Source organism: Danio aesculapii, chromosome 25 (genome assembly GCF_903798145.1).
Source record: "Danio aesculapii chromosome 25, fDanAes4.1, whole genome shotgun sequence".
NCBI classification, from domain to species: domain Eukaryota; kingdom Metazoa; phylum Chordata; class Actinopteri; order Cypriniformes; family Danionidae; genus Danio; species Danio aesculapii.
The window spans coordinates 28,106,246-28,125,178 of NC_079459.1; the positions used below are offsets into that span (position 1 = coordinate 28,106,246).

Here is an 18,933-nt window from a genome sequence, read left to right on the forward strand (position 1 = left end):
CTCGTGTTGACAGTTAGTTCTTGCTTATTTGTTTAATAATGCGTCTCTTGCATATTTGATTACCTTCAGGCGAATTTAAAACATAAAAATGTAGAAACGCTAGTAAAATATAGAAGAAAATAAGAGAATACAAGCGTTCGGAGCACGAAGAAAAGTACCTCAGACATAGCCTACCGTTTAAACGCAGACGCCGCTCTCGCACTGAATGCTGGGTATTGTAGTCCTTATATTGTATGCTTAATGCACGTTTCAATAGGAAACTAGAGTTGGGAAAACTACAATTTCCTGTGGGAATGTTTCTATGTTTTCGGGGAAACAGCAAAAGGGAGATATGGTTCCGCGATTTTGTTTTCTTACCTTGAGTAAAAAATAAACCAAAACTGCACACTTCACTTACTGTTATGCTAATTTGAAGCACTAGTACCTTTATTTGTATAGCGCTTATATTCTTATATTCACTATATTCACTAGTATTCTTTTGTAGAATGATTACCATTTGTACACCACAGATATACTTCAAATACTTTGGTTAAACTATGGTTAGTGTAGCAAGTTATCTTTAAGTTTAAGTTTTATTTGTGGTAAAGCCATGGTTGATTTTTATACGAGGATTTTTTTTTTGACAAAATAAAATTGACATTGTACTACTAAATGACTATAAACTAATGTTTTGTTTTTTTATTTTTATATTTTACACAGCTACCTGCAAAAAAAAACATGTCCTTACAGCCTTTAACTGCGGTGAATTGTGGCAGCCTTGTGCAACCAGGTTTCTCCTTACTAGACTTGGAGGGTGATGTTTACCTCTTTGGACAAAAAGGCTGGCCAAAACGCTCATGTCCAACTGGGATATTTGGTATACGTATTAAAAAAGGAGAACTTAAACTGCGTGCCATTTCATTTTCCAACAACTCCAGTTATCTTCCTCCCCTCCGATGTCCTGCTATAGCTCACTTCGAGTCTCAAGACAGCAAACCTGAATGTTACCTCATTCATGGCGGCCGAACACCCAACAACGAGCTGTCCTCCAGTCTCTACATGTTGAGCGTAGACAGCAGAGGCTGCAATCGTAAAGTCACATTGCGCTGTGAAGAAAAAGAGCTAGTTGGAGATGTCCCTAGCGCTCGATATGGCCATACCCTCAGCGTGATAAATAGCCGAGGGAAAACCGCCTGCGTTCTGTTTGGTGGCAGGTCTTATATGCCCCCCCACCGAAAGGACGACGCAGAACTGGAACAGTGTAGTAGACTGTCCGCCTCAAGTCTATCTTATTGACCTAGAGTTTGGCTGCTGTACGGCTCACACCCTCCCCGAGCTAACAGATGGCCAGTCATTTCATGTAGCCCTAGCTAGACAGGATTGTGTCTACTTCCTAGGTGGTCACATCCTCAGCTCCGATTGCCGACCATCTCGTTTGATCCGTCTCCATGTGGAGCTTCTTCTTGGAAGCCCGGTCCTTACCTGCACTATTCTTCACGAAGGTCTCACCATTACCAGTGCCATAGCCTCTCCCATTGGCTATCACGAGTACATAATTTTCGGCGGATACCAATCTGAGACTCAAAAGCGCATGGAGTGCACCTACGTTGGCCTGGATGACGTAGGAGTCCATATAGAGCCCCGCGAACCTCCACAGTGGACCAGCGAGATCAGCCACAGCCGTACTTGGTTTGGTGGCAGCTTGGGAAAAGCAACTGCTTTAGTTGCAATTCCTTCAGAAGGAAACCCAACCCCGCCAGAAGCCTACCATTTCTACCAAGTGAGCTTCCAGAAGGAACAAGATGGAGAAGCTACGGCACAGGGATGCAGCCAGGAGTCGACTGATTTCGAGGACTCTGCACCTTTGGAAGACTCTGAGGAGTTGTACTTTGGCCGAGAGCCTCACGAGCTGGAGTATAGCAGCGATGTAGAGGGTGATACCTATAATGAGGAGGATGAGGAGGATGAATCTCAGACAGGCTACTGGATCAAGTGCTGCCTATCCTGCCAGGTGGACCCCAATATCTGGGAGCCCTACTATTCTACTGAGCTCACCCGACCTGCCATGATCTTCTGCTCCAGGGGGGAAGGTGGACATTGGGTCCATGCCCAATGCATGGAGCTCCCTGAAGGCCTTCTGCTCCAACTCTCCCAAGATAACAGCAAGTACTTCTGCTTGGATCATGGTGGCCTGCCCAAACAGGAGATGACTCCTCCGAAGCAGATGTTACCAGTGAAGAGAGTCCCAATGAAGATGACCCATCGCAAGGCTCCGGTCTCACTGAAGATGACCCCAGCTAAGAAGACCTTTCTGCGAAGACTTTTTGACTGATTTGTTTTTCTGTTCTGTTCACAGGGTTCTACTTGAAAATACTTGAAGGTGTTAGAATTTCAGACATATGGATTCAAGGCCTGAAAAGTACAGCCGATTCGAATGTTATCACTCGACTTCATGGGCATTATCAGTGGTTATCAGCTGATAGATATGGGTCAGTAGGGGCCTTCTGCGCCTACTGGTAGGCTCAGAAGGCTGTTATCATCCATCCACATAGTTAATCAACTATAGATCACATACGGCTGTGGCCAGAAGTTAACTAATAAGAAGTTATTACATTTCCTATTAATTGTGCTCAATTACCGTTTACCCTGACTTGACCCCAACGCTAAACCCAACCATAACAGTAATGTAAAAACAGATCTGGATCTGGAGTCTTCTCTATAAGTATAACTGATTAACCATGTGGATAGATGATAACAGCCTTCATAGCCTACTAGTAGGCGCAGAAGGCCTCTACTGGCCCATATCTATCAGCTGATAAGCACTGATAATGCCCGAGTGTTTAGATTCGAGGAGGGTGCTTAAAAGCAAACAAAGGTCCTTGACTACATATGCTGGGGTATGAATAACAAAGGTGCTTAATTTGAAAATTAATGGTGCTTTAAAAAGTCATTGAATGTGCTTGAATCTGGTTTCCATGAAATAGTGGGAACCCTGTGTTCATCATGACATCAGCTTTGTTTATAATGTTGTTAATTTTTTACATTTTAATGGTGATTCATACTAACAGAAAATTGGATGTTTATTTTTCATATAGAAACATTAGACATGTGTTGTTAATTATTGCTGTAGTAATAGGCTATGCATTTTTAATGCTTTTTCAATGCTTGTGTATTATTTCTGAGAAGATGATTTGTTGTCCCTGTGTGTGTGTGTGGAGGGGGGGCATGTATTTTCTGCTTGAATAAAGAGAAATCATTAAAATATACTGTCATTAAACCTTCTGTTTCATGCTTATGATGAATATATAGACCACTTTGAGGGATGTAAGCAAAAACAATGGTCTCAACATATTTCCTGTTGTACATTTTTAATTTCCATTAAATCCAAAAGAGCCACATATTCATAAATAATGTTATGATAGCTGTTTTAACATTAAGTTATGTTTGAATTGCCTCTTGTTACAGTTATTAAAGTTTGATAACAAGCAGGATATTTTCATGGGCCAATGACATCACAACATTGAAATGGTCTATATTACAGTTAATTTATGGCCATTTTCAGTGTGGCTCTATTTCATTTTGTTATTGTTATTATTATTTACCAAATGGAGCAATACTACATTAAAACTGATTACAAAGCAATTAAATTAAATAATTAAGACAACAAAGTATGAATCCACAAGTTTATTAATTGCAACAATCACTTACACTGTAATGTTCTTGCACAATGAAAGAAAGTCATAACAATGGGTCAGGAACTTTATCAGTGCTTTTGTGCAAGTCTATAAAACAATTATGTTTATAATTAAGAGCAGTGTTTATTTGGAATTAAAAAGTACATCAAGCAATTAAAACAGGTTTTAACCACACTAATGAATTTATTTTAAACAAAAATCCCAACCAAGTAATGTAATGTTACTTGGAACAAAGGAATACATAAGGAAAACATTAAAATCAAGATAAAGAAATCAGCAAAACCAATTCACAAAGAAATACATTTGTTTAATAGAGCACAATTAACAATGTATTAAATAATAAATTGAGGTACAAGTTTGATGTGAATAGAGCACATATCTCTTCACTTTAACACCACAAGAAAGAAATTCTGACAATAGTCAGCAGGTGTTATTGTGTAAAAGACAAGGCCATTTCTTAAAACATATTTAAATCTTTGTTTGTGTGAACAGCACATATGTGCAGATGTCCTATGGGACCTGTAAGACTGAGGTAGATTATGGGGTGATGTACATAAATGTGCAAATGCTGTTGCATAGTGTCTATTTGCGTTCAGTCATTTGTTGACCATTTGAGCACCATCAAAATAATGCATTGCTAAAATAACCCCCTTTCCTCTAAACCTCCTGCAAATTTAGCGTTTCCTAATTTCACTTTGTCTCTGTCCTGTGTGAAATATTAATATAGCCATCATAAACGTGGGGCTCCTTTAATATAATTTCAGTGACTTACAACTCCCTTGTACGTTTTCATAAATAACCCTTCTGCGCGAATTCGTGAAGGTGTCACAACCTGGCAATACAATAAAATCCCTCATATTTCACAAGCAGCAAGTGATAAAATCAAGTCAATTTGCCTGTAAAAGCTGGGGGGAAAAAAAACTCTGCCCATACAATTTTATCTCCGCCATAAAACAATTTAGCTCACGTTTATGCACTAGCGTCAAAAAATAATGAGGTGAATAATAAAGTCATTAGATGTGATATTACATCTCATCTCAAGAAATGAAATCAATTACTTAACAATATTTTCATTAGCAAGAAAAAGGGTCCATTAAAGAAAGTCAATCAAAGATAAACTCAAAAATCTGGAACATCAAGACTGTTATCAGGTTCTTCTGGAGTCTCTTCAGGGTTGAATGTGGCTTGCATTGCTTTTACCGAATTCTTGTGAGCCTCCATGAACTTCTGAAGATACTTGGAAGTGTACAGCCAGTGGTGTTTCAATATATCTTCAAGCTCAAATGTTTTGGACTGCCTTGCATTCATCTTTCGAAAACGCCTGAAGAGCTTGTTCCCAGATTCATTCCCTTCACTAGCCCATGCTCCGATAGATCCGTCTCTTTCAACGATCTCAGGAACATGGGCCAAAGTCTTGTGGAGGTAGTTGGTGATTTTTCCATCATATCGATACTTAAACATGGAGGATAGAAGGTCAGCAAATTGCTGAGAGTTGTAGCTGTATTGACAGAGTTGGTCGGGGCAGTCTCTGGAGGGACAAGTTGACCGCCATACAGGCTTCATCTGCAAGTAGAGGTCCATCAGTTTCAACAGAGCCTCACGCCGTTCCTCAGAAGGAACCAGCTCACAGACAGCCTCCACAGCTTCACGTGTCATCAGCCGACGAGCGTAGTTTCCATTCATCCTCATCACAGGCTTGAGTTTCATTTTGTTTCTTAGCTGCTTGTCCAGGGTTGACCGCCAACGACGGCGTTCCTCTCGACTCGGATTGGCCTTCTGGTAGACTTCTCCAATCTCATCCTGAAAGATTTTGTAGAATTCAGTCGCATTGCCGATGTCACAGTGCAGGGCATCCAGAGTAGGCTGGGTCTCCATGAAAGGCTTAGCAGAAACACCTTTGACTCGGTCGCGCAGTTCGTCGGCGGACTCAGAGAAGGGATTTTTCCTCCAGATCTCATAGCGCTCGAGATTTTCATCATGGCTGCGTGTGATGGAATGCAGCACCATGTTTTGAGAGGCTTCAGCACGTGTTGAGTCACAAAGTGTGCATATATAAGTAGAGCCCGATGCTTCCAGGCCTTCCATTTCACGGACCATCTTCTCATCATAGCCTGTGCCCCGGAAGAAGAACCTAAAAGAGCGTAGCAGACCACCAATAGAAATGATGAGCCGACTTTCCATCATAGCTTTCCGTTCTGCTACCACAGGTCCCAAGATGGCTGTCAGGGTCTCGTGGTCAGACTCGTCCACAAACATGAGACACAGAGGTCTACAGGAGAGTTCAGAGTTGGGCTTTTGTTCCTGGAAGATGGTGATGCCATCATCCTCACCTTCAAGTCGAATAGAGATGGACATAATTGTGAAGGAAAACCTTACTGCCTTCTCAGGAACTGCGGGACCAGATCCATGCTTCTCGCTGACGTCTCCCATACCATCACATGATTCTTTGATCACCACGGTAAAGCCAGAAGTGCACATGCTGTCATCCAGCGCCCTCTCTCTCAGTCCTTCCATTATGTCCTCCTCTAGGTCTTTTAATGCAGAAACCAATGCCACATCATAACGGAATCGTCTGGAGATGGTGTCTGCTGGGACATCATCAACAGAGACTGTCCAACCAGAGAGGCCATCAATAATGCCCACATCCCAGGAGGTGGAAACGTTCTTCAAAGCAGGCTGCCACTCAAATTGGTGGAACCCAGGGAGAAGCTCTTTCTCTGCATTACGCAGAGTGTGCAGGGGCTGGAATATCTGGCGGCCACTAGTGGCTTTCACAGTGCGGTACATCTTGTGATACTGACTGCAACTGAGGAAGGTGTTGACCCTTATAGCCAAACACACTGCAGGATGCAGACCAAATCCTCTGCCTGGAAGAGAACACAGAGAGAGAGAGAGAAAAGAACTGTGTGAGATGGAATCAGATGTGTTTTGTACAGAATAAAGTCAATATAACTAATACTGTTATCATGTGTGATCTTGTATCTAATAACCTTACTTCAGAACACAAGCAAATAAGCACTAGCATATCTGAAATTCTGGTTGTAATTTCAGCATGGATATGTCATAATTGTTATAGATTAGCTAGATTATAAATGCTTAAGTTAGGGAGAGGTGACTCAGCTGGGCTGGAAATACTGATCTATTGGCTGATGATGAAAACAGGCACCAGCTGGGCCCTGTTCCCCTGGGGCGCAAAGACAGTATCTATGTCATTTGCAGATACAAGGGCTACTGATGTTGTTTTCATCCTAACAGGCTCTTTACAAGAATTGTTATTGTGTTTTGCGTCTCACACGTGTACACACACACATACACATTCGGTAAGTGGTTATTGTTCTATTTAAACTGACGCATAAGAAAAAAGTCATTAATTTTTGTTGTGTAGATAACCTTGTGGATGTGTTCAATTCATTCTGCAGGTAGTAGATGTGAAGATAATTATGTAAAATTGCATGTAAAGCTGTTGTCCTTTGAAAAATGAATACAATTATCTGCAGTCAGGCATGGACAATTAGGCTAGTTCATTCCAGAAAACAAATAGCAATGCCAAGTATAAGGTTATAAAAATGTTCTATATTCTTATTATTGGTGGCTCCCCATCTTACGTAAGAAAGTCAATAATGCATTATCTGTTCATTCTAGTTGTATTTGTCTGACAACAACTGCATTGACAGTCACATATTGTGGGTGACATGTTTCTTGGCAGTACCTTGCATCATTGCTTCCAGTTCATCTGCTTGTTTGTGTTCATTCCCAGCTCTCAATGCCAGAAGGAAGAGCGTCAAACACACAGACTTCACATCCCCTCCTTCTTCCTTTTCGGCAAATGTCTTCACCTGGTTCTTTAAGTCTCGTAGTCTGTGTTTTTGAGCCCGACGGGTCAGTGACAACAGGTGCTGTCGAGGACGCCCACCTTTGTTGACTGGTAAGTAACCATCAAGGTTCTGCTCTAAAGGGGTTTGTTCTTCCTGGGACTCTTTTTCACGGTAATGGGTGAGGCAGTGTTCCCTGAAGGCGTCCAATCGGACCCAGTCACTACATTCTTCACTGGGGCAGAGCAGGGGAAGAGAGCTGAGGGTTGCAAGAAAGAACTTGGCTGGCTTGGTCAGGTGGGATGGGTTCAGGTGTTGGTTACAGGTGGGACAGTTCGGGCCCAAAGCATGACTGTACCTTATAATGCATAGCCGACAGAACAGGTGTCGACATGGTGACTGGACGGGGTCAGAAAGCAGGTGATCACACACTTGGCAAGTAACTGCACGTATCATGTCTGCTGGGACTTCAGTGGGAATGAGCTTAGTGCTCAGATGGTCTCTCTGGCACTGTGTGATACTCTTTACCCACTGTCCTCTCTGAACTGATAGTTTTAACCATTCTTTGCCATCTGGATTCTCTGTGGTCTGTCTCCACACTCTTGAGGATTCTGATGAGTCCCGCCTGAATCGCTTAGGAAGGATGTGTGCATTTTTAAGTGGTTTAGTCCGCTTCCTTCCTACTCGCTGAAAAGAACTCTTTTTAGGGAAGCAAAGGTTGCATTGAGAGGTGTGGGGCTTCCAGTCTGGGATTCGGGTATTGGTGAAGGAACAGAAACCCCCTCCCCTTATGGTAGCAGTCCAGCACCTGTGACAAAACAAAGACGGATGAACCGTCTCCATGTCGGTTGTCACATCCACCTTGAAGACCTTCAAGATCACCTCCGGCCAGGTCACCAGCTTGCAGCCCATCCTGCGTAAGGCACATCTGCTTGACTCCTCCAAAACTCCCTGAACTTCATGTGATGGACCTTTAGCCTTCTGTATTGCAATGCCACAAAGGCGGCACATGTTTCTACATAGGACACAAGCAAAATGCTTGATAAACATTAAGAATGATTTAACATTATACATGTATACAACAAATTTTTTATTTTACTCACTTGAGAAGATTCATGTGTGTATCTATCTCCTGTAGCTTAAGGTCCACTCTCCCTCGAGCACTCTCCACATTTTCTTTGCTCTTCCCTCCAAAACAGAGCTTCATAACACTGCCTTGAGAGCTTGTCTTCTCCATTGCCAGCTCAGGCTGGTTTTCCTTCTCCACCGGTGTTTCATTTTGCACAGGGGCCTTCTCCATGGACCTGACCCGAAAGAGCTTAAACTTCCATTCCGAAAACTTAGGATGAGACAGTTCGTCAGGCATGGAGGCTCTGGGAGCATCTTCAGAACTCCACCTCCCTTTCTCCATGGCGTCAGCTTATTCTCTGCTGCTTTCAAAAGAGAAAAAAGAAGAGAGAATGAGTAAGATTTATTTTTTATGAATTGAGAGTTTATGAGACTATGAGATTAGTTTGGCTGCCAAGAAATATTCTTAGGTGTAATAGAAAAGGAGGGTTTCAGGCTTACAAATCCACAAAAGATGAGCAAAACAATGTTGTTTCCAAGGCTGTGACACAATCAGATAGATTTACTTAAGTCTACAGGCGTAGTTTGTTAAAAACGGCCCTGAAATCCCAGCCCAAGCGGGAGAGCTTTGCTCTGACCCAGCGTACAGCATTATACCATAAGTGGCATTTAGCGCCTCTGTAAAATGCATGAGACAAGCATTCAAAAATCGATCCACTGCTGAAAACTTCATTTCTCTCCTCCCTAACACTCCCGCTCAGGGACCCACCATGTCCTTTTTTCTATCCCTCATCTTTCGTTTCATTTTTCTGCCCCCTCATCTTTCTCAGGTACCAAGAGTTTGCTAAATGGACACCTCTAGGGCTGTCAATCACTTATAATGGTCATTTGCTGTGGTGTAACAGGAGTTTAAGTCCATAGAGGAGCTTGCTGGCATTTAACAGATTGCTAGAAAGAAAGAGAGAGAGGCAGGTCTTATGATGCACAGCCACTGACTGAAGTCAGAAAAAGGGAAATTGTAATGCCAACCATTCCCTGTGAATCCTGCATTTCCACTATGTCATTCCCTGAGTACAGAGATCTGCATAAAAACGTAAATAAAAACAAAGTCTATCTCAGAAGTCACATCACTCAGGCTAGCTGTCACACCCTTGAACACCCTCAAAACATCTGTATCACAATGTGACGCTCTGCGTTCGTCCCATCCACTGGTACATAAAATGGTCCTCTTTCCTGATCAATAAATCAACAAGCGCTTACCATAACACTCCCATGGTGAGTACATGCTGGCATTTTCTCTCCGTCTCTCTCTCTCCCTTTTTCTTTTTATCACTCTCAGCTAGTGTTTTCACCCTGGGTCTCTCCAGCTATCAGCTCTGAAGTGAACTTCTGAGACACGCACACACACACAAACAGCTGAGAGCATTCAGTCTGTCAGTCAGCTGGGTTGTCCTACCTTGTTTTTGAGGCTCAGCTGGCGAATTCTCCCCTGGGGCCGTTCCGCATGAGGGCACAAGGGAGGCCTAGTGCGTTTTTGAGTGCGGATGTCTTTCAGGCTCTCTATCCAAGAGTGCCTGGCTGGATCTCAGTTGCTTGGTACTCCAATAAAAGACTGCGCCTCTCCATAGGAAGAGAGACCTATTTATACCTCTCTGTGGGGTCCCTAACTGCCACATTTTAGCACCTGAGAAACACAGGAGGTCTCGGGAAGGGGGTGGGGGTTGATGCTAACCACATTGGCACACAAACACTCACAAAAACACACTACCTAATGAGGACATCCCATGCCTTCTATTGTTTTTATATTATGCTAAATAAAGACAGTTCTAAAGGAACATTTAATCAGACGTCTGGGATATTGTGTCTAGAAAATATTTCAAAGGAAACTCTAACGTGCACCACCTTGGACCCAACTTTTGCACAACACACAACATAAGCCATGTATTTTTAATGCCCAGAAACACACATGCACATTCGATATCGTAAAAACTTGTCAGCACAAGGCACATGGATACAAACTAACGCATCCCCCATGCTGTTTTCCCCGGCGCTCTCTGAAACTCATCTCCAGCAGGTGGTCCAAGCGAACATGCTGCAGCTCTGCTATTTGATCCCCCTCTATATAGAAAAACAGACGCCGCTAAAATGCATCAGATCAGAGGAATCCATTAAAAAGAGTGCTGACAACCATCTACACAAGGCTGTCTGACTAAAATGTCCCTTATGGTGTATTCAAAAGTTGGAAAAGCTCAGCAAATATAGGCTACAGGCCAACTGCGTTTCACAATTCCTGCTGAGATGAGTTTATTTTTCGTTGACTTTCCGGACAAATTACATATACTAGGGGAAACTGGGATGTCACTATAATGAGCATTAGCTCTACAAGTGGGCCCTGTTGTAGTCTCACTGTGAACGGTGTTGGCATCATAAGCAAATATGAATTAAAGGAATTTATTTCTTGATATATAAATCAAGGGTGAGTTACAGTGCTGTAATTGGTCCTGTGCATTTCAGCGGTGGTGTTCTGTCTGGGTTTCTTGGTGCGAGATCTGACAGACTAGTCATTAAACAGTCACTGAGTGCCCGGCAGCATTATGTGGCTTGTCTCATCTGAGAGCCACAACTTCTGCAAACCAAACAAAGAGAAAACAACATAAATAATAGGCCGTTCCACAACATGGCTGTCATTTGTGCTCTGTATAAAATGGCACTGATGAGCTGAGGCAAGTTTTGACTTCCTATAGACGACAACAATCATCAACCCAGACTCATTCTGATTATGTACCCCTATATACATTTCTGGAGAGTGCCAAATACATCCCAGGAGGTACGTTTTTTAGCAGTTTTTGTTTTCACGAATCCACCAGAGGTCGCTGTGTTTGCTTTTTTAGATCTCAAATTTGGCTGTTATGGGCCCTATTTCAACATTTCGTAGGTGTCTTGAATGAAAGTGAAGAGCGGAGGGTGGATGGTGGTGGTGGAAGAGAGAGATGGGCCCACTAATAGTATCTCTGGGGGAACCAAAATGGCGTAGGCCCTTAGAATCGTCCTAACTCCCCACTGCTCTTGCCCCCTCAGATTTTACCACATTCTCACCCTGTTATTTACTTGTTTATTTTATTTTTTGGTTTCTGTTTTTGTCTTATCTGCTTTCTGGAACCGTTCTTCACCAGACTGAAACCCCATTGTCACGATCAACTCCAATCTGTGTTTCAAGTACTGGACAAACTGGTAATAGCTGGAAAGGCATCCATAAGGAGGTAAGCGGTCAGCTGGTAAGCACGAAAAGGAATGGCGTTATACCGCCCCGTAGCATTCGTTTTAAAGACTAAATGCAGCCATACGTAGCTCTGGAGACATAATTCGCGATCTCCAGAAATGTATACAGGGCTACGTTTTCAGAATGAGCCTATGTTGACAATCATGTTGAAGACTGTACAGACACATAAACATAAAGTATTTAAATCTAATATCTCAATGGGTGAAAGAATCAGAAAGAGCCTCATTATTTTGAGTAATAAAGGGACGGAATGGAAAGTGATTTTTATGCAAAACGTACTTTGCTTTCGGCCATATTATAATAGCCAAGTCTATAAACTGAGCAAAATTAGAAAGGTCATTCAAAATACCAGTTTTTACAAGTGCTCCTTCATCTTTCAAAAAGAGTCCTTAAGGGCCTGGAAAACAAAGGTGACATCTTGCATTTGATTTATTGTAATGGAGGTTATTTGAGCTCATGTTTATTGACTAGTTTGTTTTGAACTGCAGCATGTAAAGCAACAGATCATCAAGAATGAAAATTAAAGTGACAGTTTATCATTTACTCGTGCTCCACTTGTTCATAACCTATTTGAGTTTCTTTTTTTACAAAAGAAGATATTTTGAAAAATGTTGGTAGCTGACACCCATTGGCTTTCATACTCTGCAAAAAAATATATAAAAATTCTGGTCTTGTTTAAAGAAATAATATGCCAAAATTAAGTGAGTTTTTCCTAATCTGCCAATGGGGTAAGCAAAATAATTTTGTGTCAAAAGGAAAAAGAAGATTATTTTTGCTGACCACATTGGCAGATTATGTTGCTTGTTTTAAGGAAAAAAATAATAATTTTGGCATATTATTTCTTAAAACAAGATATGTTTGCTTGTCTAGAAAATGCTTCTCGATTTAAGAATTTTTATATATTTGGACTAGAAACCTGACCAAAAAATAAATAAAAAATAAGAAAGAAAAGCATTTTTTGAAAAATGCTTGATATTTTGAAAAATGTTCAAGCTGCTCTTTTCTAAATAGCGGTAAAACAGCATGCTTTGTGTTTCAGTTCTAACAAAAAAGTTGAATAAGCATGCAACATTACAGCTTGTAAGTAAAATTAATACTAACGCAGTAGAGTCTTTCAGAGTCTTCATAAACCTCAAGAAAGAGAGAGAAAAACAGAGAAAAAATGTATATCCGTTGCCAAAAGCGAAGCAAACAGAGCTGCAGATGTCCATCTAACAAACAAGCAATGACCCCTAGAGATGCGTGCCTCTCTCCGTCTGCTAATTGACTTGTTATTGATAAGCCCAATGGCAGTTTGATTTATGTGAAAAATGTCTTCCGCCGACAGCCACCTGGCATTATGCAGGGTGTTATTCTCCATGAGTTTTGGGGGAAGAGTTTTTGAGGTGTTGTTATCGCCATCTGATGGGACACCTGGCATGTGGGGTCAGAGACGTTGGCATTGGCGCAGAGGGCGATATCGACCTGCACACCAGTCAAAACACATTATTTGAGCGAGAAGGCAGATCATTGACATGCCATGTCTTTTAAAGGTCACTAATCCGTGTTTAAGGAACTTATCATCCTCTGACATTTATATGACGTTTTTATGATGTCAAGCAGTCACTTTTGTCTTGATCGGATGACTCATTGCATTCAGAGAGTGAACGGCTGTCCCATAATGCCATGCAGAGCTAGGGAGTGAGTAGCATCACTGCTAGCAAAATGTAATGTTGGTGCGAAATGGTATGAAAAGAAAAAACAAGCTTGTTTGTCTAGTTAGCCTAGCCTAGTTAGCCCTTGATGGAAGATTCTTGGGGCAGAAATGGACAGATTTATGTATCGTAGTTTTAATGTTGCTAATGAAGTGCTAGGATGTATACTGTTAGCCAATTAGCACTTATTCAGCTAATCAAATATATGTTCTAAGAACAACTTCCCAACATTCCTGTTAAGTTATGAAAAGTGGTTGTTTTTTATGTTTATTTTTGTAAAAGATAAAAAAAAACATTCAATATTAGCATTCTGCAGACAATATCCCTACAGAAAAAACAGCTTAAACCAGCCTAAGCTGGTTGGCTGGTTTTAGCTGGTTGACCAGCCTGGTTTTAGAGGGGTTTTGGCCAATTGGTCTGGTCTGGTCTGGTCTCAGCTGGTCAGGCTGGAAAACTACCAGCTTAAACCAGCTAAAACCAGCTTGAGCAGCCTGGTTTAAGCTGGACATAGCTGGTTTTGGCTGGGCTCCAAGCCTGGCTAGGCTGGTAAAGCTGGTTTTAGCTGGTCATCTCACAGCCTGACCCAAGTGGTGCTCACTGCAGAGCCACTTGGGCAGAGCTGAGCTCCAGCAAGGGGGAGCTTGAGCTCCAGCTCCTCCTTCCTTGCACTTCTTCTACAAGTGATGTCACTGGGGGTTGGAGTTAGGGGTGGGGTGGGTATACGCATTAAAACAGCTTACAGGAGGAGGAGCTCAAGCTCAAGCTCCCCCTCACTGGAGCTCAAATGGCTCTGCAGCGAGCAGTGTCTCGCCTGACCAGCTAAGACCAGGCTGGAAACCAGTCTGGAAATGGCAAAAACCCCTATAAAACCAGCCTGGTTGACCAGCTAAAACCAGCCAACCAGCCTAGGCTGGTTTAAGCTGTTTTTTCAGTAGGGATGGGAATTGTGAGTTATTTTAGCCACTCGTTGTCCTTCTGGAGCCTCAAACGTGTAGCATCAAGTTGTTCAAGCCGCTAACTTATCTCTGTAGTGCCGGTGTCCTGACATTTTATCCTACCTACCCGTCAAAATATGTTACCAACACTCTATTTAAATGGTTCTGAGGTTGGGATTAGGTAGGTTAGGGCGATATTACAGCTTCATATCACACTAATCCACATTAAGATGTATACTGGTAGAAAAATCTGATGGGTAAATTATTGCACAATCAAAATGTGCTACCTACTTTTTGAATGGGAGGTAGGACAATCTGACGAGGTTATCAATGCGAAGATTATGAGCAGCCACCATGGATTGAATGTTATCTAGTTTGGCTGCCAAACTTTCGAAAGATGTTTTGAAGTCGTTGTCATGTAACGCACTTATTGGCTAATGTAACGCTAGCACACCTTTTGACTTTTGACATTTGAAAGCAAATGAAGTCACAGAACATAGATAAACAAATACTGTCAGATTCCAGTTTTTTGGGAGCGAACATAACCAGATACTCGAATTGTGAATTACAAATAATATATAGTATAATATAGTACATTGCATGGGCGGCACGGTGGCGCAGTGGGTAACACTGTTGCCTCACAGCAAGAAGGTTGCTGGTTCGAGCCCCGGCTGGGTCAGTTGGCATTTTGTGTGGAGTTTGCATGTTCTCCCGTGTTCATGTGGGTTTTCTCCGGGTGCTCCGGTTACCCCCACAAGTCCAAAGACATGCAGTACAGGTGAATTGGGTAAGCTAAATTGTCCATAGTGTACGTGTGTATGTTTTGGTCCTCCAGGTTGGGGGTTGAGCATTGGGCTAACAACCCACCTTGTAAAAATTAGATGTTACGAAACACCAACATGGTGCGGCTAAATATTAACTATGATATAAGCAGCCGTGGGAGTAAGTATATAGCATTGTTGATTTTGATAAAAACGTTGAAATGGATTTTAAAAAATTCCTTTTTCATTAAAATTTGACTTTCTATTACTAACACTTTAAATCAGCCTCAGAGATATAGCCTCAGATGCACTTTGACATGCTGCTAGCACATTTGTCAATGCCATAAATGACAAGTGTTTCACTGATGAATATGAGTTCCTTTTAGTCAGCATGGTCTGACAATAGGTCAAATTTGGTGAAATTTGAAGTAGCGGTCGAAGTGGTGTTCACAAAATCAATATGGCGGACAAGAAGTTTGCAGCATGACCCATGAAATGATATAAATTTTACCACAATAAACCTGCAATTAACATTTATTAGCCATTTTGTAAGATTCTTCATTGATGGTTAGTTAAGGGTTTATAACGCGTGACCACTAGGTGGTGCTGTTACCAAATCTATGTGTGGTGGTGAATCTACTTTAAAAAAAACAAATTTTGCTTCCCAGTTGACACACTATACACTATGCAATTATTCACTATGCACTTATACACTCAACTACGTAATGTATGAGTTTAGTGTCATCACCAAATGGAACATTAACTTTTTTTCCTAAATAGAATTCCCAGTCAATACGGTAGCCAAATTGGTGAAATAAATGACCAAAATGTGCCTTTTATGAGTACAACCGAATTCCCCATCAAGATGTGACATAATCACTTACGGAGGAGAATTTTGCTTGCACAATCCAAAATAAATAAAATAATCCAACCTACTTCTCCAATAGCTCCTCCCCTTTCCTCTGCGTAAGCAAAGCTGCAACCCTTGAGTGCATAAAGTGTCCAACATTCCTCACTTCTATATATCAGTTGAAGAAGTGCATTGTCCGGGTATTTAAAGTGCACTTATTCTCTAAGAATGTTTAGAGTGAATGCACTACTTACACTATTTATACTACAAAAAGGCGTAGAATAGTGAATGTTAATTGGAACACACTTTAATTCTGAAATTATGAAAATTCCCTGTTAGCTTGGGGGTAAAAGGTTTTTTGCTGATCATGTTTTTGGGGAAATGTACATCCAAAATGGAGTATCCAAGATGGCAGATTTCAAAGTATACTTTCTGTGCCAACAGAGCAACTGCAACCATTCATCAGGTATTGATATCAGACTTCATTCATTCATTCATTTTCTTTCGGCTTAGTCCCTTATTTATCAGGGGTCACCACAGCAGAATGAACCACCAACTATAACGCCAACTATAACCCAGTACTGGCAAAAACACCCATATACTCTCGCATTCACCCACACAGTCACACACTATACAGCCAAATTTGTTCACCCAATTCACTTATAGCGCATGTCTTTGGACTGTGGGGGAAACCGGACCACCCGGAGGAAACCCACGCTTACACGGAAAGAATAATCAAACTCCACTCCACCCAGTAGGGACTTGAACCAACGACCATGCTGTGAGGCGACAGTACTATCCACTGAGTCACTGTGCCACCGATATCAGACTTCTATATTTTAAAACAGCAATTACATTTACAAGACAGTTTGCTTTGTTGATGCTAGTGTTTCCAGAAATTAAGTCATCATTATTAAAAATTCAACTTTGAATAAGACGCTCGTAGCCTGGAAAGCTATCAAGTACCCTCCCAAATGACGGCATTACGTAAACACATTAACAATTAAAATATGCAAAACACGGAAAACTCATTTGTGATGTTTTTCCAAGTGGACGGAGGCCTGTTCCAGAGGGTTAAACTAATTATTCATCTTCGCAGGCCTTTCTTTTCCCCTCTTTCCTTCCTTAAAGTTTATTTTGTAAATTAATATTCCAAGCAGTGGACCCCCTAGTGCACAACCATTTGTCAAAGTTAGCTGACAGAAACTCTCTCTTTCTCCCTCTCTCATCACCTTCCCCTGAGCTCTGCCTAATAATCATTAATGCAATTATCAGGACACAAACTATTCATTACTGTCCTTCCATCCCTCCTTTTTTTCTGCTCGCCGTCCGTCTGTGTCTGGTGTGAAGGGTCCTCGTTCTCACCCCACTGGCAGAAATCCATGTGCCGATGTTGCTTTTGCTGCCTTCAGGTTCTGTCGGGTCCTTTTCTGCCACTCTACTGGAATTTAATTAACTAATATTGTGCCAGTCTGTGAGTGTCATACTGGCTTTTCTCACTAGACAGACAGACAGACAGACAGACAGCTAGATCCAAAAATATAGTAAGATGGACTGAGAAAGGCCGACAAACAAACAGATATGGATGGATGGATGGATGGATGGATGGATGGATAGATAGATAGATAGATAGATAGATAGATAGATAGATAGATAGATAGATAGATAGATAGATAGATAGATAGATAGATAGATAGAAAGATGGATGGATGGATGGATGGATGGATGGATGGATGGATGGATGGATGGATGGATGGATGGACAGTTGGATAGACAGACAAATGTGGATGGATGGACAGACGGACAGACGGACAGACGGACGGACAGACAGACATGGATGGATGGATGGATGGATGGATGGATGGATAGATAGATAGATAGATGTGGATGGATGGACAGACGGACAGACGGACAGACGGACGGACAGACAGACATGGATGGATGGATGGATGGATGGATGGATGGATGGATGGATGGATGGACAGTTGGATAGACAGACAAATGTGGATGGATGGACAGACGGACAGACGGACAGACAGACATGGATGGATGGATGTGCGGTCAGACAGACAGTTGGATAGACAGACATGGAAGGACGTATGAATGAATAGGGTGGATGGAGCGAGAGAAGATATATTTGGCAATTGCAGATGGATGGCTGGATAGACAGACAGACAAACATGGATGGATGGACGGACAGACAGACAGATGTGGATGGATAGATAGATAGACAGTTGGATAAACACTTGAATAGTCAGAAATTTGTGGATGAATGGATGGATAAATTTAGACTGTATATAGACAGAGAGACAGACAGATAGATAGATAGATAGATAGATAGATAGATAGATAGATAGATAGATAGATAGATAGATAGATAGATAGATAGATAGATAGATAGATAGATAGATAGATAGATAGATAGATAGATAGATAGATAGATAGATCCATCTTTTTTGTTATCAGCGTCCGGCCCCTCATTCTCCCCCCACTGTTTGAAATTGACATGGCGTCGTTTCCATCTGGCCGATGTTGCTTTCGGTGCCTTCAGGTTCTGTCGGGTCCTTTTCTGCCACTCTACCAGAATTTAATTAACTTCTAATATTGTGCCAGTCTGTGTGTGTCGCACCGGCTTTTCTCATTATCCAGTAATGCAGAGTTAGACTCAGTGTACAGCGAAGATGACTGCGTTTGTATTCTTCAAACACACAGTAAGACCTGCATGTGTTTGTTTGTGTGAGATCACCAGATGCACTCTATGTACTCAAGTAAACCCCCGTCAGCTTAAACTTGGGACGGCCGGGTGAGATGGGGGGGAGCCGGATGTCTTCAATCAAAATAACAATGCTTTTTTAATTC

At 41.8% G+C, this 18,933-nt stretch overlaps 2 protein-coding genes across 2 annotated transcripts; one reads left to right on the forward strand and one right to left on the reverse strand.

Moving 5' to 3' along the window:
* Window positions 1-717: 717 nt before the first annotated feature.
* Window positions 718-2,463, forward strand: rag2 (recombination activating gene 2). Its single transcript, XM_056452013.1, is given in 2 exon segments — window positions 718-1,203; window positions 1,205-2,463. Coding segments are annotated over 2 exon segments (1,593 nt in total). The 3' UTR covers window positions 2,312-2,463.
* Window positions 2,464-3,735: 1,272 nt separating this feature from the next.
* rag1 (recombination activating 1) lies at window positions 3,736-8,908 on the reverse strand. Its single transcript, XM_056451968.1, has 3 exons — window positions 8,590-8,908; window positions 7,384-8,501; window positions 3,736-6,541 (listed from the first exon to the last, which is right to left on the reverse strand). The coding sequence occupies exons 1-3, from the start codon at window positions 8,895-8,897 to the stop codon at window positions 4,794-4,796; spliced, it is 3,174 nt and encodes a 1,057-aa protein (XP_056307943.1). The 5' UTR covers window positions 8,898-8,908; the 3' UTR covers window positions 3,736-4,793.
* Between the last annotated feature and the right edge of the window lie 10,025 nt (window positions 8,909-18,933).